General features: G+C 40.1%; 2 protein-coding genes across 5 annotated transcripts in view; one reads left to right on the forward strand and one right to left on the reverse strand.

Annotated features, from left to right (window-relative positions):
* Positions 1-19622, reverse strand: part of snx4 (sorting nexin 4) — a 138995-nt gene that overhangs the window by 50647 nt on the left and 68726 nt on the right. The window lies entirely within an intron of this gene.
* On the forward strand, positions 299-11437 carry LOC132892000 (TGF-beta receptor type-2-like). The gene is made up of 4 exons (XM_060930233.1): positions 299-532; positions 4696-4846; positions 10381-10583; positions 10705-11437. Exons 1-4 carry the CDS (start codon positions 478-480, stop codon positions 11025-11027), a joined length of 732 nt encoding a protein of 243 aa, XP_060786216.1. The 5' UTR covers positions 299-477; the 3' UTR covers positions 11028-11437.

Genomic DNA, 19622 nt, shown 5'->3' on the forward strand with positions numbered 1-19622 from the left:
ATGTCAGTGTGTCTAGTCACACTATTATGTACCTTTTGACTTTTCCATCTTTAAGATATATTATTTTGTTCCTGTCAGAGCTCACACTCACTGTCATTGTTGAACTGATAGGTCTGTGTAACAATAAACCTATAGCCTACAAGTCGAAATTATTGGTACAGTATCATTTAATCTTTTAAGCTTTTTTTTTTTCTTTTGCTGATAAAGCTTATTAGTAGATTGATAGGCTCTTGAACAGACCACTTGTCTGCATGAATAAACTGCAGTTCCTGGGCGGGCCGCTTGCCACAGCTGGATTGAAAACATCTGGATCCGCCTCCGAGGCCAGAAACGCGTCGGTCCAAGCGGCTCAGCTCTTCCAGCTCACAGGACAGCCTCTAAAACTTCTATCCATGCGAACTTTTCTTTGTTTCTGACAGTGAGGAAGGTCAAAGAAGAGTCTTAGTGACTTAAGAAGATCTTGACTGGGGGAAAACGATGGAGCTCAGGGGCTGGAGAGTCACGCCTTTCATATGTGTCCTTCTGTCGCTCCGTGAGTAGAAAAGCAGAGTTTCTTATAGTCATCTCCACTTTCTTTTGTGTTCACATTATTTGCAGCCAGCGACATACGAGTCGAGAGACTGTCTCTGTCCAAAACTGCATACGACCATACCAAACAGCCTAGAGACTATTACATTAGGAGAACATAAACACATGTGGTTTTAGATAGCCATAAGACTTGATTTGTATTTAGTTGGCTGCAAATAATTAACATGGCGGCTAGTATTTTGACATACTATTTAGTATTTTGATGTGCTGCTGAGAATTATGTTGACATAGCCTGCTTCTTATAAGGTACTGGATTTCTCATTGGAAAAACAAAACCAAAAAAACAAAGGGAAATAAACACATTTGTCCTTATATCTAGTCAAGTCTGAGGCTGAAGTCTGAGAACTGAATCAGAAATCTCTTCTCTTCAGGACTGAAATCATCTGTGTAAAAGTTATCATCGATTTGTATTTGAACATAAATGAGTTACGCACTTATGTGTTTGTTTTATGAATCCATTCTAGGCTATGATAGCTTTCATATATTAATTCGATAAGCAATAATATTTTATCCACAAGAAATGCAACAAACTCTTCAGCTCTATTGACTTTTCCAGTCCAACTATATGTCACAGTTTGACCTATATGCTTTGAACAAGGGTGAAATTATGAACACAAACAAACAACAGGATACTGTGTAAGTCTTATGCACCCTATTTTTTTTAGCACAAAATTTATTGTACATTTTTATTTCATGACTACTGAGTCAGTACATTTTCGATTACAAAACAGTTTTCCAGCACAAAAGTAAATGTTCAGGGAAAATCTTTGTATGTCAGTAAAGAAAGCAGCATATTACATAAGAAGACCACTTTCCAGATAAAAACAACAGAATGAAGGTTGCTTGGTTTTGCTGCAAAAATAAAAAGCAAGCGTGACAGTCAAAGTGTCCAGAAGAACTGTGGCTGGTTCTGTGAGATGCTCAGTAAAACCTACAGCTTATTTCTTTATAAAACTGAACAAATTGTATCTGAGGTTGTTTTTAAGCAAAGGGACGTCACAGCAGATATTGGCTTTGCTTCATTTATTACAGTTTATAGTTATTTTAAAAAATATAGAAACATTTAATTGTGTTATTTTTGAAGGCATGTTTGCTCTACATTCATTTCTTTCCATGTGCCGAAGACTTTTGCACAGTACAATGCATTTCCTTCTGGGTGAAGGTAGATCATAATAAAAAGATAATCAGGAATGTTTCTACAGATCTTTATAGTATTTAAAAAAATATATTTGTGATTTAACATATAAGTAAGTTTAATAAATTTCTTGGAATATAAGAAGACAATCAGCTCAGTCTTTCTACTCTGTAATTTGCATTTGTTTATCTGAAACAGGTCGTCACAATTTAATATGAAGTATTGCTGTATAATATGTGTATTGATTAACTGATTAGCTTATTGTAACAACGTTATACTCGAAGAGCAGGGTTGATTCTGTGAAGAAAAAGAAAAATGTCCATATAAAACGTCAGTGGATCTTCTATCTTGAGTCCCCAAATGATCTTTGCTATATTGCAGAGGCTTCCTTAAATGGACTGAGTTGGAGAGAACAGTTTTAGATTGAACACCAGTTATAAATCATTACAGTGTTGTTATAGAGATCAAACTCATAAGCTCTTCATTTATTCACACAGCCCTCTAACTGTTGTTGAGAACGGTGCCTAATGAAGATAAATTAGGTAATTACGAAGAAAGACAGTGGGCACATGGTGCCAGTTCTAATGAATTTAAACAACACGCAGAGAGACAAAAGACACAGAGAATGTGACGTGACAGTCTCTTCTCAGCCCTGCCATCATCATTTCACACAATGCTCAAATTGTCCCAGTTACAGCAAAGAATAAGATGTTATAGGGCTCTAAGTCACCCCAGTCTCAAAAGAGCTGTGATGACAGAGACAGGGACTGTAATCTTTCTCTCTTCTGCGTCCAAAAGTTGTCCTTCTTTTGTGGTAACTTGGGGGCAGAGAATCCAAATGATCATAAACAGGATAAATAAATATTTGGCATTAGATAATAGGTATTCATTTGTTAGTTGTAAGAACAGTCCCTAAGTTCATTTAATAATTAATTCCTCTCTCATGATCTTGGAAGAGCCCATTAGTTCGTAAGTTCACATTTTGCTCCAAAACACATTGGATCATTTTTGGCCCTGGACCTTTAGAGGAAATCTTGAAGACATCTGTATATCATAATATACATGTGACAGGGCCAGCGAGTGATGTTTTGATTATGCTGTTATTAATTTATTCACAAAATGCTTTCAAGGCTATTGAATGGAGGTCATCGTGCCACATAGTGGCAGAAAGTGATTACTGCATCTTGAGAAGACTTGTGCTTGAAAAGTTCCCTACAGCATCTAGTTTAGCATGTTTCATTTTCAAGCACACGTCCTGTTCATCTCAGAAGATAAGGATCAGACCGTCCGGTTTATTGAATCAGGTGCATTGGAGAAATTGTGCAATAGTGAGAACAAGGCTGTAAACCAAGAAATCTCTTCTAACTTTCAGGACTTACCACATAACGGTGCATGGTCTCTTTGCAGAACTGTGTTGTTTGGCTTCTGTGTTCAGTAAAAAAGATTGTAACAGAGATAGTACGTTTAAACGAGTGCCATTATGCTATTCTGAATATTAATATACTGCATTGGAGTAGGTCATGAACTATAAGGAAAGAATAAGGAAGAAAAGTGTGTTTGCAAACCAAACAACTACAGGCCAACATCTCTGGGCCTCCTGTGAGCATGTGGCCTTTGGATTTCCCATAAGTACAGAGGGGTTGTTCTTCAAACTTGGCCAGAGTGAACACTTATGGCTTTAATTTATTTCTGGAGCAGTCAACTGCTGATTTTAATTACTTTATAGTTTGGAGAGGGGGCTTTTTTTTTTTGCTTAACCAGTCTCTCTCTCTCGCACTTGTATATTTTGATGGTTGGCATCAGTGAACATCTGGAAGCCTTTGTGAAATATCAGCACTGTTTCTTTTCATGTTTACTCAGTCCTATTAGATCACCACGCTCTCTGAGTGAAACAAGCTCACCCGTCATCTGGTTTCAATCAACAATTAATATTGTTGTGATGTGGCAGAATACGGATAGCGGAAGGAAGATGCGTGGGAAGGAATGCTCCCCACACCCGACATAACCCAGGCCCTCAGAAGCCCTCCACCCTCAAAACACACACATACACACACACTGACAACTAAACCAAACCTATTCCAACACACAATATACCGTACACTGTGTATCATCCAAATCCATTTAGCTTTCTGTAGTCTCCAGATGGGGTGGAGCACTTCCCAAAAAGGGTTGGATCTACCGTAATGAATTGCAATTGCAACTGCTCACTGTTATCACCTGTTATCATTTTTATTATGATAATATTACAAAATGTACTGCACACTAGAACTGAAAGAGGTACATGTGATTTCGGACGATTACATTTTTGATTTGTAGATTTTTTTATCATTTCGATTGATATTGAGTATTTTTTATTGAAATATTTCAGACAAATATAAATTGTAAGCTCATCTCATCATCTCTAGCCACTTTATCCTGTTCTACAGGGTTGCAGGCAAGCTGGAGTCTATCCCAGCTGACTATGGGTGAAAGGCGGGGTACACCCTGGACAAGTTGCCAGATCATCACAGGGCTGACACATAGACACAGACAACCATTCACACTCACATTCACACCTACGGTCAATTTAGAGTCACCAGTTAACCTAACCTGCATGTCTTTGGACTGTGGGGGAAACCGGAGCACCCGGAGGAAACCCACGCGGACACGGGGAGAACATGCAAACTCCGCACAGAAAGGCCCTCGCCGGCCCTGGGGCTCGAACCCGGACCTTCTTGCTGTGAGGCGACAGCGCTAACCACTACACCACCGTGCCGCCCACCCTAAATTGTAAGCTTTGTTAAAAAAAAAAAAGGATCTGTTTTTTTTTTTTATTGCAACCAAACACAATTTATTTTCGGTGCGCTGCCAATAATCATGCCACGTTTGTTTTTTAAATAACAAACTTTGCCAATAATTGTTGACTAAATATCTCTTTAACTATGAAAACATTGTGTACTAAATTGTTAATTCTGTATTTGTGCACATTTTAGTATTTCAGGCCAGTGCCTTGACTCTCATAACGACTAACCTTTGTAAGTGGTGTGACCAGTCCAGTCCTGTGTGTGAAGACAACATCTGCATGAGCAACTGCAGCTTAAGCTCCTTTTGTATGTATACCGAGGAGGTCTGTGTGGCTATATGGTAAGTCTAGCCTATGCCACTTTTTATTTATAGAATTAAACATCACTAAGCCAAGCCACCACTGGTTCCCACTGTGTTGGGGTGTGAGTGGGCTACAGCTGAGTCTGGAGATGTGGTTGAATTCTCGGACGTTGCATATGATTCATGTCATCCCACAGCCGCAGCCCACAAAGCTCAGTTCTAACGTTTTGTCTTACACAAATGTAAGAATTACAGAACTGTGAGTGACATACACAGTACAACCTCAGCTTGAAATCAAGTAATACATTGTGATGTCTTAATTCTTTAGGTTGGCATAAGACAGTGAATTAATATTTAAATGTATATGAGGATAAGATTTTTTTTTTCTAAATTAGCTACAATCTGAGCTCTAACATGACAACTTTTAGCTGAGGTATGCACTGGCGGTTCTAGACCAAAATTACTAGGGGGGCCGAGGTGGGGCCAGTGTTTTTTCAGGGGGGCACATATGAGCAAAACATGGCAATATTTAGGCGTTCAAAATGTTTTGTTTAGTTTATTTAAAACCAAAACAAAATACATTGAGCATAAATACAATGAGATAAACATTCTGTCTCAATAGCCTAAACATAAAATAAATTGTGCTCAGTAAATCTTAAAACCATGTTTCTCTTTTTTGTAAAATAAGATTTCTATTTTTGCATACAATGAATCTTTTCTTCAGACGTGGCTGCACTGGAGTGTTGTCCAAGCACTTGCTGATATCTGGAGAAAGATGAATACAGTAAATATGAGAGTGCGACTGAGAACAACACTTATTTATCATTATTCATTATTCATTTATTATTATATCTATTATTTGTATTTTATATTTATTAATTATTATTCAGACTTCACACTTTCAGGGTAGGCTATATGAATTGTAGGTCGACACTGCTCGCTCACACACATACATTTGTTCAACATCACAAACCTGTGCTGTACTTGATATGCATGGTGAATCTGGTTGTCCCAATGACTTGTTGGGTTGTCCCTCATTCTGTCCCTCAATCTGATCCTGAATGTCTTCATCCTCACTCTCAGATTGCCTTTCAGATGCCTCACTTTCCACCTCTCCAACCACCACCTCTGGCTCTCTCTCCTCTTTCATAATCTTCATCTTCCTTACTCTCTCTATGTTGCTTTTTGCCAACAGGGGCAAAAAAGGACATAATGTCCTTCTTGCTCCTTTCCATGATGACAGCCTACAGTAGGTCTATACTAAAAAGTAAACGGAGAGGAATGTAGCCTCTACATATCAAAAGGCCATTAAAGTTTTACAAGAAGGTTAAACACTGTCGGTTATTTTATCCATTTCCCAAAAATATTAAGTTAGGCTACTTATTGCTGTGCAACGCACTTTTAAGAAAGCGCAATAAAACGGATTTATTATTGTAGTGAACAACAACAGTAAAACACGGATATGTGCAAACACTGACGTTACGAAATTGAATAATTTTCCTTACCTTCGCCTCTTCGCAGTAGCCTAGTTCTTGCAGGGCTGCAGCTGTTATCTGTGTCCGAAGTTTACAATTCGCGCTGCTGCTGATCTTTCTGCTGCAGGTAACAGTGTGCGTGTAGCGCTTTAAGGAGTCCGTGTAGAACACTCCGTCATGTCAGTTCCGATCTTCGAGCCAGCGCACGTCAAAATTAATAAATCTTGTTACCTGTTCAGCACAGGGGCCACAACAGGGGCCAGGAGCAATTTTACAGGGGCACTGGCCCCCCCTGGCCCCCGTTTAAAACCGCCTATGGAGGTATGCCTCTCTGGACCATTGCTATAATAATGGACTCTGTTTTTAAAGATTTCCGCTAAACTAGTTCCACCCAGTTTGGCACCCAAGGAGTTTTTCTGGGAAGTTTATAGAACTGACCTTTGATTGACCGTGTAGTAGAATCTGGCTGTGTAGCGAGAGATAGCCAGTGCTCAGGGGAGCACCGAAAAAACATGGCTTGAATAAAAGAGTCAGATAAAAACTCCTCAAGAATACAGGATGAATAACAAACACATTTATAACCTTTAGAAAAGAGCTGACTTTGGCAAGAAGTACAAAGAAAACTCCTGCGCAGGGCTTCCCTGATCACTTGTTATTCATATTTTTTGCTGTCAAACAGCATTCTTATGTTAAAAAAAAAAGGTCTACTGACCATACATTAAACCTAGAAGAACAGTGGATTCTCAAACGTTCAGCTGTCTCATAGCTGTTTTAGTGATATATATATTGGCATGCAAAAGTTTGGGCACCCTTACTGAAAATGTCTGTTACTGTGAATAGTTAAGTGAGCAGAAGATGAACTGATCACCAAAAGGCATAAAGGTAAAGATGACACATTTCTTTTCAGCGTTTTCTGCAAGATTTGTGTATTATTTTTGTTTTGTACAATTGGAGAGTGAAAAAAGAAAAGGAACACCATGAGAAAGTTTGGGCACCCCAATACATTTGAGTTCTCAGGTAACTTTTACCAAGGTTCCAGACCTTAATTAGCTTATTGAGCTGTGACTTGTTCAAATTCTTCATTAGGAAAGGTCAGATGATGCAGATTTCAAAGCTATATAAATTCTCTGACTCCTCAAACTTGTCCCTAAAATCAACAGCCATGGGCTCCTCTAAGCAACTCCCTCGCATTCTGAATAATAAAATAATTGATGCTCACAAAGCAGGAGAAGGCTACAAGAACGTAGCAAAGTGTTTTCAGGTAGCTGTTTCCTCAGATCGTAATGTTATTAAGAAATGGCAGTTAACAGAAACAGTGGAGATCAAGGTAAAGTCTGGAAGATGAAGAAAACTTTCTGAAAGAACTGCTCGTTGGATTGCTAGAAAGGCAAATAAAAAACACTGTTTGACTGCAAAAGACCTTCAGAAAGATTTAGCAGACCCTGGAGTGGTGGTGCACTGTTCTACTATGCAGCGACACCTGAACAAATATGACCTTCATGGGAGAGTCATCAGAAGAAAACCGTTCCTGCATCCTAGCCACAAAATTCAGCGTCTGAAGTTTGCAAATGGACATCTAAATAAGCCTGATGCATTTTGGAAACAAGTCCTGTGGACTGATGAAATCAAAATAGAACTTTTTGGCCACAATGTGTAAAGGTATGTTTGGAGAAAAAAGGGTGCCAAATTCCAGGAAGAGAACGCCTCTCCAACTCTGAAGCATGGGTGTGGATCGATCATGCTTTGGGGTTGTGTTGCAGCCAGTGGCACAGGGCACATTTCATTGGTCGAGGGAAGCATGAATTCAAATAAATACCAGCAAACTCTGGAAGCAAACATCACACCATCTGTAAAAAAGCTGAAGTCCTCCAATAAGACAATGATCCAAACCACACCTCAAAATCTACAATGGAATACCTCAAGAGGCACAAGCTGAAGGTTTTGCCATGGCGCCTCACAGTCCCCTGACCTAAACATCATTGAAAATCTGTGGATAGATCTCAAAAGAGCAGTGCATGCAAGACAGCCCAAGAAACTTGTAGAACTGGAAGCCTTTTGCAAGGATGAATGTGTGAAAATCCCCCAGGTAAGAACTGAAAGATTATTAGCTGGCTACAAAAAGTGTTTACAAGCTGTGATACTTGCCAAAGGGGGTGTTACTAGGTACTAACCATGCAGGGTGCCCAAACTTTTGCTTCAGGCCCTTTTCCTTTTTTTGTCATTTTAAAAATGTAAAAGATGAAAATAAAAAAATTGTTTTTGCTTAAAATATAAAGGGAATAAGTCATCTTTAACTTTATGCCTTTTGGAGATCATTTCATCTTCAACGTGCTTAACTGTTCACAGTAACAGCAATTTTGACCAGGGGTGCCCAAAAACAAACAAACATTCTTTTGCATACCACTGTATATTTTATATATATATATATATATATATATATATATATATATAGAGTGGTGCTTGAAAGTTTGTGAACCCTTTAGAATTTTCTATATTTCTGCATAAATATGACCTAAAACATCATCAGATTTTCACACAAGCCCTAAAAGTAGATAAAGAGAACCCAGTTAAACAAAGGAGACAAAAATATTATACTTGGTCATTTATTTATTGAGGAAAATGATCCAATATTACATATCTGTGAGTGGCAAAAGTATGTGAACCTCGAGGATTAGCAGTTAATTTGAAGGTGAAATTAGAGTTAGGTGTTTCCAATCAATGGGATGACAATCAGGTGTGACTGGGCACCTTGTTTTATTTAAAGAACAGGGATCTATCAAAGTCTGATCTTCACAACACATGTTTGTGGAAGTGTATCATGGCACGAACAAAGGAGATTTCTGAGGACCTCAGAAAAGGCATTGCTGTTGCTCATCAGGCTGGAAAAGGTTACAGAACCATCTCTAAAGAGTTTGGACTCCACCAATCCACAGTCAGACAGATTGTGTACAAATGGAGGAAATTCAACACCATTGTTACCCTCCCCAGGAGTGGTCGACCAACAAAGATCACTCCAAGAGCAAGGCATGTAATAGTCGGCGAGGTCACAAAGGACCCCAGGGTGACTTCTAAGCAACTGAAGGCCTCTCTCACATTGGCTAATGTTAATGTTCATGAGTCTACCATCAGGAGAACACTGAACAACAGTGGTGTGCATGGCAGGGTTGCAAGGAGAAAGCCACTGCTCTCCAAAAAGAACACTGCTGCTCGTCTGCAGTTTGCTAAAGATCACGTGGACAAGCCAGAAGGCTGCTGGAAAAATGTTTTGTGGACGGATGAGACCAAAATAGAACTTTTTGGTTTAAATGAGAAGCGTTATGTTTGGAGAAGGAAAAGACTGCATTCCAGCATAAGAACCTTATCTCAACTGTGAAACATGATGGTGGTAGTATCGTGGTTTGGGCCTGTTTTGCTGCATCTGGGCCAGGACGGCTTGCCATCATTGATGGAACAATGAATTCTGAATTATACCAGCCAATTCTAAAGGAAAATGTCAGGACATCTGTCCATGAACTGAATCTCAAGAGAAGGTGGGTCATGCAGCAAAACAACGACCCTAAGCACACAAGTCATTCTACCAAAGAATGGTTAAAGAAGAATCAAGTTAATGTTTTGGAATGGCCAAGTCAAAGTCCTGACCTTAATCCAATCGAAATGTTGTGGAAGGACCTGAAGCGAGCAGTTCATGTGAGGAAACCCACCAACATACCAGAGTTGAAGCTGTTCTGTACGGAGGAATGGGCTAAAATTCCTCCAAGCCGGTGTGCAGGACTAATCAACAGTTACTGCAAACGTTTAGTTGCAGTTATTGCTGCACAAGGGGCTCACACCAGATACTGAAAGCAAAGGTTCACATACTTTTGCCACTCACAGATATGGAATATTGGATCATTTTCCTCAATAAATAAATGACCAAGTATAATATTTTTGTCTCATTTGTTTAACTGGGTTCTCTTTATCTACTTTTAGGACTTGTGTGAAAATCTGATGATGTTTTAGGTCATATTTATGCAGAAATATTGAAAATTCTAAAGGGTTCACAAACTTTCAAGCACCACTGTGTGTATATATATGTGTGTGTGTGTGTGTTGTTCACAGGAAGAAGGAGAATAATAGTGTGAGCGTGCAGACTCTATGCCACAATCCTCAACATGCACTGGAGAACATTGTGCTGTCTAATACCAGCTCCACAGAGTGTGTAATGACTTCAGTGCCCTCCGAGAACAGTATGCTGTTTCTCTGCAGCTGTATCAAGGAGTATGACTGCAATGACAAGCTCATCTTTGAGAGGGGAGCAAATGGTAATAATAATAATAATAATAATAATAATAATAGCTACTTTAAGTGTTTCTTTTCCCCATAAAGTTGCTTAACTGGACAAAGAAAGAAAAATAGGTGCTGACATTCAACATTTCTCTCTAGATTTCTCAATGCTAAGGAGTAAAGATGTGATTCCAGTAGTGGTGATAAGCCTGGTTCCTCCACTCCTAGTAGCTGTGATTGCTACAATGGCATTCTACCTCTATCGCACACGCCACCTCAGCAAACAACCCAAAGACTGGGCACCGAAGCGCACACATTACCAGTCACTGGATCCACCTGAGGCATGTGCTGGTGAGGCGAATACCAGCGACTACCACGGCAAGCTTCTATCCCTCAGTGAAGACGCCAATTCGGACATATCATCAAGCTGTGCCAAAAAAGAAAGAAGAGAGGAGCTGTGGGTGCAATCAGTTAATTATTGATATTAAGTGATCACTCATTAAATCAGTCTCATTAAATTTTGAAGGTCAATAATTAAAATGAATCAATTCCATTGAATCGTTTAATTTGACTCGTTTGAATTGAATCATACCATAGAATCAGTCTCATTCAGTGAATCATTTAGTGAATCGTTCAATGAATCGTTTAGTGAATCATTTGGTGAATCATTCAATGAATCGTTTAGGGAATCATTTAGTGAATCATACCATTAATCCTGGTGCTTAATAATAAATTACCAAACAGCTAAATTATGGTATATTTCCAAATTATTACGATCACTTACCATATTACATAACATACGCACCCTTTTTGAATTCTTTGAGAAGATTGGGGACTTCAGATATTGTTGTTCACAAATAAACACAGTTTGTTTAATAAATGACTATTATACAAAGAAAAATAATAAACCAATATATACAAGCAGTGAGGTGTGTGTGTGTGTGTGTGTGTGTGTGTGAGAGAAGGACTTGACCATGTGTTTAGCCTCGTGTAGCTAACTACACGTGGTGGAGGCCTAGCTTGTTGGTAGCTAAACAAAAGAATGTTATCTAAACAGAACAAAGGATTAGCTCTGTGTTTAGCCTTGTGTTGCTAGTGTGAGATTGCTAAAGGCCCTATGGCCTAGCTAAAGTGTGTTTGTTAGGCCTGGTGAGGCCTACTGAGCACGTGTTGCTAAAGACAAGGGTATTAGCCGTAGCTAACTAAAAGCTAGCTTGTGGATTTCTAGCTGAGGTGTGGTTTATCAGGCCTGATGGCCTGCTGAGCACATGGTAGGCCTTGATTAGCTTTGTGTTGCTAAGCAGACAAAAGGGAAGCTGTAGCTAACCCACTAGCTCATAACCATACTGAATCCACTGAAATCTTAATGAGATCAAGATGTATAATAAGAGAACTATATGTTAGTAGTAAAGAATAAAAGAGAGAAGCATGCGCAGCCTATCTATTCAACAATTGAGAGAACATAGAACCAAAATAAATCAACACGCTGCGTGTCTAACAGTGTAACAGATAAACCTGGGTTTAAATTCACACTATTTCAAATAAAAGCAAATTCCTAAGACTATCCTAATTATGCCCAAATGCCAAAATCTTACTTAATCCTGCCTTTAGCAAGATATGAAGAACTATTCGCCGGTGTAGTTTCAGGCCTCGCCGTGGGAGCACGTGAGCTGCTCGTGATGGAGGCGCAGAGAACTTTCGGGTCCAGCGGAGCACTTGGGTGGTTCCCGTGGAAGCAGAGGATTCTTGGTCCGAACCTCAGCGTTCGTGAGGAAAAGTCTCTGATCAGAATCAGATGCACAGCGCTTTGGAGTTAAAAAGGATTCAATCGCTTCTTAACTTTTAACTGCCTGGGCTGCAGTCGTGACGTCACTTCTAATGCAAGTAAACCGGTTGTAACTCAGGTTGAGTTTAAAGATCGCGTGACTCTAGAGTTTACCTTTGCCAAGGGTAAGAAGATCGCACTGAGTGATGGATCTTGCAAGAAAGAAGACGTCTTTTTGGGTGGAGAACGCGCCTCTTTATACGTCCAGATTCATCGGAAGCTAGACGTGAGAGACAAAGATGGAAGCGTTGTCCCATTGTTTTATGTTTCCTTGTATGATGACGTAGATGATCCCGCCCACGCGTGACGTAGGTCACACGGAAGTGGACTGGGAATTGTAGTTCTGACACAAGATGGCGGCATGATACCTACAGGAGCCATTGTCCTACAGAGTTCCTGACTAGTAGCACATGCCTGTGTGTTGAGAGCCATACAGCACTGTCAAGCCTTACCATAAGCGACGGACAGTCCAGGTCACACAGAGAGGATGATATGTGTAAACAATACAGCATCGCATGACGTTGGAATGCTTCTCCAGCCTAAGGCGGTTATTCACACTCCAGCTGTAGGTCAAGTTTGGCTTTTCACCATTCTGTTTCTATAAGAACTTACACTGAGGTTTCTATCAAAGTGTTTGGACAAATTCCATAAAAATCTATTCAAATAAAAAAGTTTTACATTTGGCTGAGGATGAAAATTAGGCATATTAGTAAAGAGATGATGAAGAATGGAGGTAAAGGTATTAACCTGACCGAAATTTTAAACAAGAGTGCTCGGAGAGCACAACATCCCCCGCTGGCAACTCTGCCATAACTCTGGTAAAATGCGACTGAATTGAACAAAATTGCAATATGCGCATTACCGACATATAACAAAGAATCCTGCCAAGTTTCGTGAAATTCCTCCAAAAATTGTAAGAGGAGTTGATTTCAGAACAACGTACACCCTCATGAAATTGTCAAAGTTATTTAATCAAGGGTCAAAACTTTTCACAATCAAAATTTAATTGCAGTATGCATATTACCGTCAAATAACAAGGCCTTTTGCCAAGCTTTGAGAAATTCATCCAAAAATTGTCAGAGGAGTTGATGTCAGAAGGCAAGCACACCTTCAAGAAATTGTGAAAGTACAAGGCTGTTAATCAAGGGCCACAGCTCTGGTAAAATGCGACGAATTGAACAAAATAATATGCGCATTACTGACATAATATAATATCTTTTGGCAAGTTTTGTGAAATTCCTCCAAAATGTGTGAGAGGAGTTGAATTCAGAAGGAAAACACTCATGAATTTGTCAAAGTATAATTTTGTTAATCAAGGGCTGTAACTCTGGTAAAATGTGACCGACTTTAATGAAATTGCAATATGTGTATTACCGACATAAAACAAAGAATCCTACCAAGTTTTGTGAAATTCCTCCAAAAACTGCGAGAGGAGTTGATTTCAGAAAGCGAGTACCCTTCCTGGGAGACAGACGGATGGACATCGCCATGACATAATCCCCCTTCGGGCCTTTCGGCCAGCAGGAGATAATTATATTTTTACAATAATAATAATAATAATAATTTTACAACAACAACAACAACAATAATAATAAATAAGCGCCTTTCAAGATACCCAAGGACACTGTGCAATGAAAATGCCAGAACAACAGTACACAACACTAAGAACACTGTACACTCAATGAAAACAGATACACAGACAGAACTAAATAACAAAAACAAAAAATTAACAAAAAAAAAGGGACCAAAGAGCACCACAAAGGAAAGGCAACACAAAGAGGGTGGATGGTACGAAGATAAAAGGGAATAAACTATAGAATACAGAAAAGGCAATTTCTGAAGGAATGGGAGCAGTTAAGAGGCAGTGGAGAAAGCGATTCTGAAAAAGGTGTGTTTTCAGCAGAGTTTTGAAAGTGGATAGTGTTGTGCATTGGCACAGTACTAGTGGAAGGGTATTCCAAAGTTTAGGGCCAGCCACACTGAAGGCCCCATCAACCATGGAGCGAAACCAAGAGGAGGGGATAGCGAGTAGATGGGCATCAGTGAAGCGCAGGGTGCGAGATGGTCTGTATAGCGTTAGGAGATTTGATAGATAGGAAGGGGCCAGGTGATGGAGTGATGTGTAAACAAGTAGAATGATTTTGTATTGGATGAGGTAGTGGACTGGGAGCCAGTGTAATTTCTAGAGGATGGGAGTGATGTGATTTCATGATCTGGTACGGGTGAGCACCCTTGCAGCAGAGTTTTGGACAGACTGTAGCCAATTAATTCTCTTTGCTGAGACTCCAAAGAGTAGGGCATTACAGTAGTCTAACCTGGAAGTAATAAATGCACGGATGAGCGTCTCAGCAGCCGATAAGGCGAGAGAGGAACAAAGTTTGGAAATGTTTTTAAGGTGGAAGATGGCTGTTTTGGCAATATTTTTGATACAAGAGTCAAAGGCGAATGTAGAATCAACTATGACTCCTAGTTTGTTTGTTTTTTTTAAACTTCTGTAGAGGTAGTGGTGAAATAACCAGGGATGGATAACTGTGCCAAGTTTATGTAGGATATCGGGGGTGGATATGAGAATAGCTTCTGTCTTATCTTGATTAAGCTTGAGAATGTTATGGGTCATCCAGCTATTGACGGCATTGAGACAATCAGCCACATTGGAGGGTGGTAGGGTATGAAAGGGCTTAAGGCCAATTTATGCTGACAACCCAGTCCTCGCAGATGGCGTCTGCGTAGCCCCCCCCCCCCCCTTCGCAGACGCTCTGCGCGCACCTCCCAAAAATTGTGACCACCGCAGAAGCCTCGCAGACAGCGTCGCAGACAAGAGGGCTCTGATTGGTCCACTCTACATCCACTGTACACGCACTTCCACTTCCCTACTTTCCCGGTTTGGTTTGTTTTCACTATCGCCACTTTTAAAAACACGAGCGAAGATGGAGCAGCACGAAGAGCAGTTGATCGAGGAAGTGAGGAAGTACGTACATCTATACGACTCCAGTTCTAGTCATTATAAGTAACCGGAGGATAAAACACTCCACTAACCACACCCACCAACTACTCCTAGCGATTTCGCGACTTCGCGCCCCCTTGCGTTGTGGCGGTGAATAACATCACGCACGCCTATTACTCCCCGCTCAACGATAAATTACAACTGTCTGCGAAAAGCTATCTGCGAAAGCCTTGTCGCAAGAGCATGCAGAGGCCCTTAGTATGGATGCAAATTTGAGCATAGTCAGCATAGCAGCGGAAGTTGCGACTCAGTGCTGTTAGTGCGGCAGTCCAATTAACTTCCAGCCGGCATAACAGTAGCATTAGCGAAGGCCAACGCTAGCTTACATGCAACTCTGTGCTATTAGCATGGCAGTCCAGTTACCTTCCAGCCGGTGTAGTGTTAGCGAAAGCAAGCCAAATATTTTCCCTGTGTAATTTACTTAGGTTACTTTTAAAATCACCCCCCCCCCCACACACACACACAGAGTAGCGACCTAGCAGCTAAAATTGTCTAAAAATCTTCCACTTTTAACGAAGTAAACTTTGCAGCCATGTTTGTTTACAAATTGTCAGTCACTCGCTAGTGTGGAAGTTTTACATCTCTGACGTGTCTCTTTTCCAGTTTTCAATGTCTCTTGTAAATATGCATGAACATATAATGAAGTTTTGGTAGCCTTTCGGGTGTTCAGTGCGCCTTCAGTTTATTTATTTAGTGCTTAATCCTGGCAGTAGCACTGGATTAGCCTCGACTTCTCTCTTTCCCGGCAGACAAAGAAATGACTGTGCATGCGCAGCAGAAAAGTTGTCACTGGATAGTCGTATCAGCTGGGACATGTGACGTTGTGTTGTCCTGACAACATGTAGTACTGTAACAACATTGCACGCTCATTCTCCATTGGGGAGAGTGGTGTAACACATGGAGGATAAGAGATGATAATATTGCATGCTATCAAACCTGCTATAAGGGAATAGAATACATGTTTTTATTCCATGGAAAAAGTGGCCTGTATTTACAAAAATAAATAATATTGGCTGGCGTTGAATGGTATGTCAGATATATTCCATTCAGCTCGCACAATACTGAATGAGTCAAAGAAGAGTCGAGAGGAATCTTACATTTACCACTTGAAGACAGACTTCATATCTTCGGGTGACCGTGTAATACATTTATATTAGAGCTTGGCGATATGGCCTTAAAAAAAAAAAAAAAAAATTGATTTTTTCACAAAAAATCCGATTTTAATCGTTCCCCCCCCTACTAAAAATCAAACTACAGATGAGAAAGAAATGGTTCAAAACAAGTTTTACTTTTTTTTCCTTCACTTAAATTTCCCCTTTGGGGTTAAAGTGCAACCAGAAACCAAAAAAGCCAAAAAACAAGCTTGCAGATGACATATCGCGATAGCGTCTGTGATTGCCTTCCACCGCGCCCCATTCTTATCATAAGGCGCACAGTTCGAAAACGTGTCCGGGACGGCTGCTTGCTTTACTGTGGATGGTGCGCTCATGCTGCGGCTGTTTTCATTCTGCTGGGAGCAGCACTCCTCGCACTCCGCTGCATGCTTCTGTTTAAGGTGTTGGAATAAATTCGTCGTGCTGCTTCCTTTGGAAGCAACCGTTTTCAAACACACCTTACAACGAGGACTTGTTTGGTCTGCGTCCGACGCCGCAAAACCAAACCAATTCCAGATCACGGAGGAAGTTACTCCTTTCTTGGGCACAAGTTGCAGCTTTCCCCCAATCACTGCCATGTTGTTCGTGTGTCTTTACGGCAAGCGCACGTGAGGAGGGCTATAGTGCCCGATCCACCCCTGCTGCCCGATCCGTTCTGCACATGCACAGAGGGGAGCATCGGTGGCGGAAGTTGTGTTCAACTAAGTCCGAAGTTGTGTTCAAGTTTCTGATGGTTTATGCTGAAGAATTCTGAGGTAGTCCTCCTTCTTCATTATTCCAGCCACTTTGTGCAATGAACCAGTTCCGCTGGCAGCAAAACAGCCTCAGAGCATGATGATCCTACCACCACCACCAGCTGGTACAGTGCTCCTCTGTACATGGTGGTCATTGTGGCCAAACAACTCAATCTTGGTCTCATCTGACCGTACAGCTATCCTCCAGAAGGCTTTTTCTTTGTCTGTGTGGTCAGCTTCAAACTTTAGTTAAGCTTGAAGTTGTCAATTTTGGAGCAGGGGGTTATTTCTTGGACGGCAGCCTCTTAGCCCATGGTGATCTGAACTGTAGACAGTAATCCATCAGCTTCCAGTTCATGGCGGGGCGGGGCTGTGCCATGGTGGTTCCCGAGTTGTTCCTGACCATCCAAACCAATTTCCTTTCAGCTGAGGGGGACAGTATGGGTTTTCTTGAAGCAAAGTGGCTTGGCAAAGTGACTACACCTCACAATAACTTGGATACAATTGTTTGAACTGATCTTGGAATTTGCAGTCGTTTAGAAATGGCTCCAAGAGACATTCCGGAGTTGGGTATATCTGCACTGAGCTCCATGGACTTTCCCCATTGTATTATGTGTTGGTCAATCCAATGAGTGCTGTAAACAAACCCTTTTTATAAAGAGAGAAGCTACCAGCTGTAGTCAATCATGATCACTAACAGGAAGTTAAGAGACCTCAGCCTTGGCAAGATAAGAGACATTTTGGAAGTTTCAGCACCTCCGAATTAATAATCTAAGTGAGCGTATGTAAATTTTTGACCCTGTATGTACATTTTTGACCCTGTGTTGATTTTCAGAAAACCCAAAGAAAATTAAAACTCGTGCACCAAATTCTAGTGTTTTTTTTTTTATTCAAGATGTATGCTGTACAATCATTCTGCCACAGAAAAAGAACAGTTCAAAGAAATTACTGAAAGTCCAAATATTGCCATGACATTCATATCTAAGATGACATTCATGTCACTGTATGTAAACTTCTGACCATAACTGTAAATACACAGGTGATTACAGGAAATCGCATGCACTGGTCGAGAAAATCGCAGAAAGTCACGCTGTTGTATATTAACAGTTATTAACCTGAGAAAATAAATCTTCACATTTAATTTCTCTGCAGTTAAATTAAAAAAAGGCACATTACCATTGTGTGCAAACATTTGTGTAACCCAAACCAAAAAAAAATTCCAGTGAATTTATAAAAGTTTCAGAAATGCTGATTTTCGTCATACTTGTACATGTATATAGAACACCCATAAATTGAGTTTCCAGCTCATTTGCATGTAGTGACACCCACAAAACTCAATTTCAAGTGCATAAACAGCTGGAACATGAAATGAACAAACAAGGTAAAGCCTGAAAAACAGAAGTGGAAGTTATTTTCATTTGAAATGAACAACGAAAAGAAAAGCAGAAATGGATGTTATTTTAACTCACTTCTATGCCAATTTTTTTAAATAATATATTAATAATAGCAAACTGCCGAGTTTTCTCAGCTAAAGCATTTGTTTACAGTTTATGGCTATGTGCAGACAGACTGGCTGGCTGTCCTCTGTTTATACAGTTATCACAATTTAATGATTAGTTCAGTGATTTGTCTGAAGTTATGGGTTTGTGTTACCTCACGTTCATTCTTTTTTTTATATGTTCAATTAACGGCAATAAGATAAAACGACTGGTTTTCATAAAACGTACTTGATCGTTCTGTTAGTGTCTGACCGAGTGAACGAGCATGAGGATGCGTTTTTGATGGAGACTCCAAAGCACTTCTACAAGTCAGTCTTTATAAGGGTGTCTGCTACATGCTGGAAATGTAATTTTAAAAAATAAGCTAGTTAAAATTGACAGTATATTGTATATATAAAAGTGCAGAAATCCAGGCAAATAAGATTTGAAGTAGCTCGAATCTAGGTTTGCATCTTATGCGTAATTTTACAAATTCACACACAGGAACACAAGTAGGATACGAACATTTTTCTCAATTTATAGGATTTTCATGAATACCAAATTTCTTGTGTAAACGCTTGTACTAATGATTTACAAATAAATCTCTTCATATCCAGCTTGACAAATGAGTCCCAGTGGTGTTACTTTTAAGAGTGCCATGTGGTTTCACACATTTTTCCATTTCAAAATTCCACACTTTTCCAGACTTTTCTGTAATCTCCTAAGAATAAGCCATTTGCCTAGTTTATGCCTAGTCATATACTAAATGCAGTCCATCTGTTGCTCTGCAAGATTTGTCAGCTGCCCTCTACCTTGTCCATCAGAGGAAATGGACCACCACTGAGCAGATATTATTTCATTGGTAGACGATTCTCAACAGAA

Source organism: Neoarius graeffei, chromosome 9 (assembly GCF_027579695.1).
Source record: "Neoarius graeffei isolate fNeoGra1 chromosome 9, fNeoGra1.pri, whole genome shotgun sequence".
Classification (NCBI taxonomy): Eukaryota; Metazoa; Chordata; class Actinopteri; order Siluriformes; family Ariidae; genus Neoarius; species Neoarius graeffei.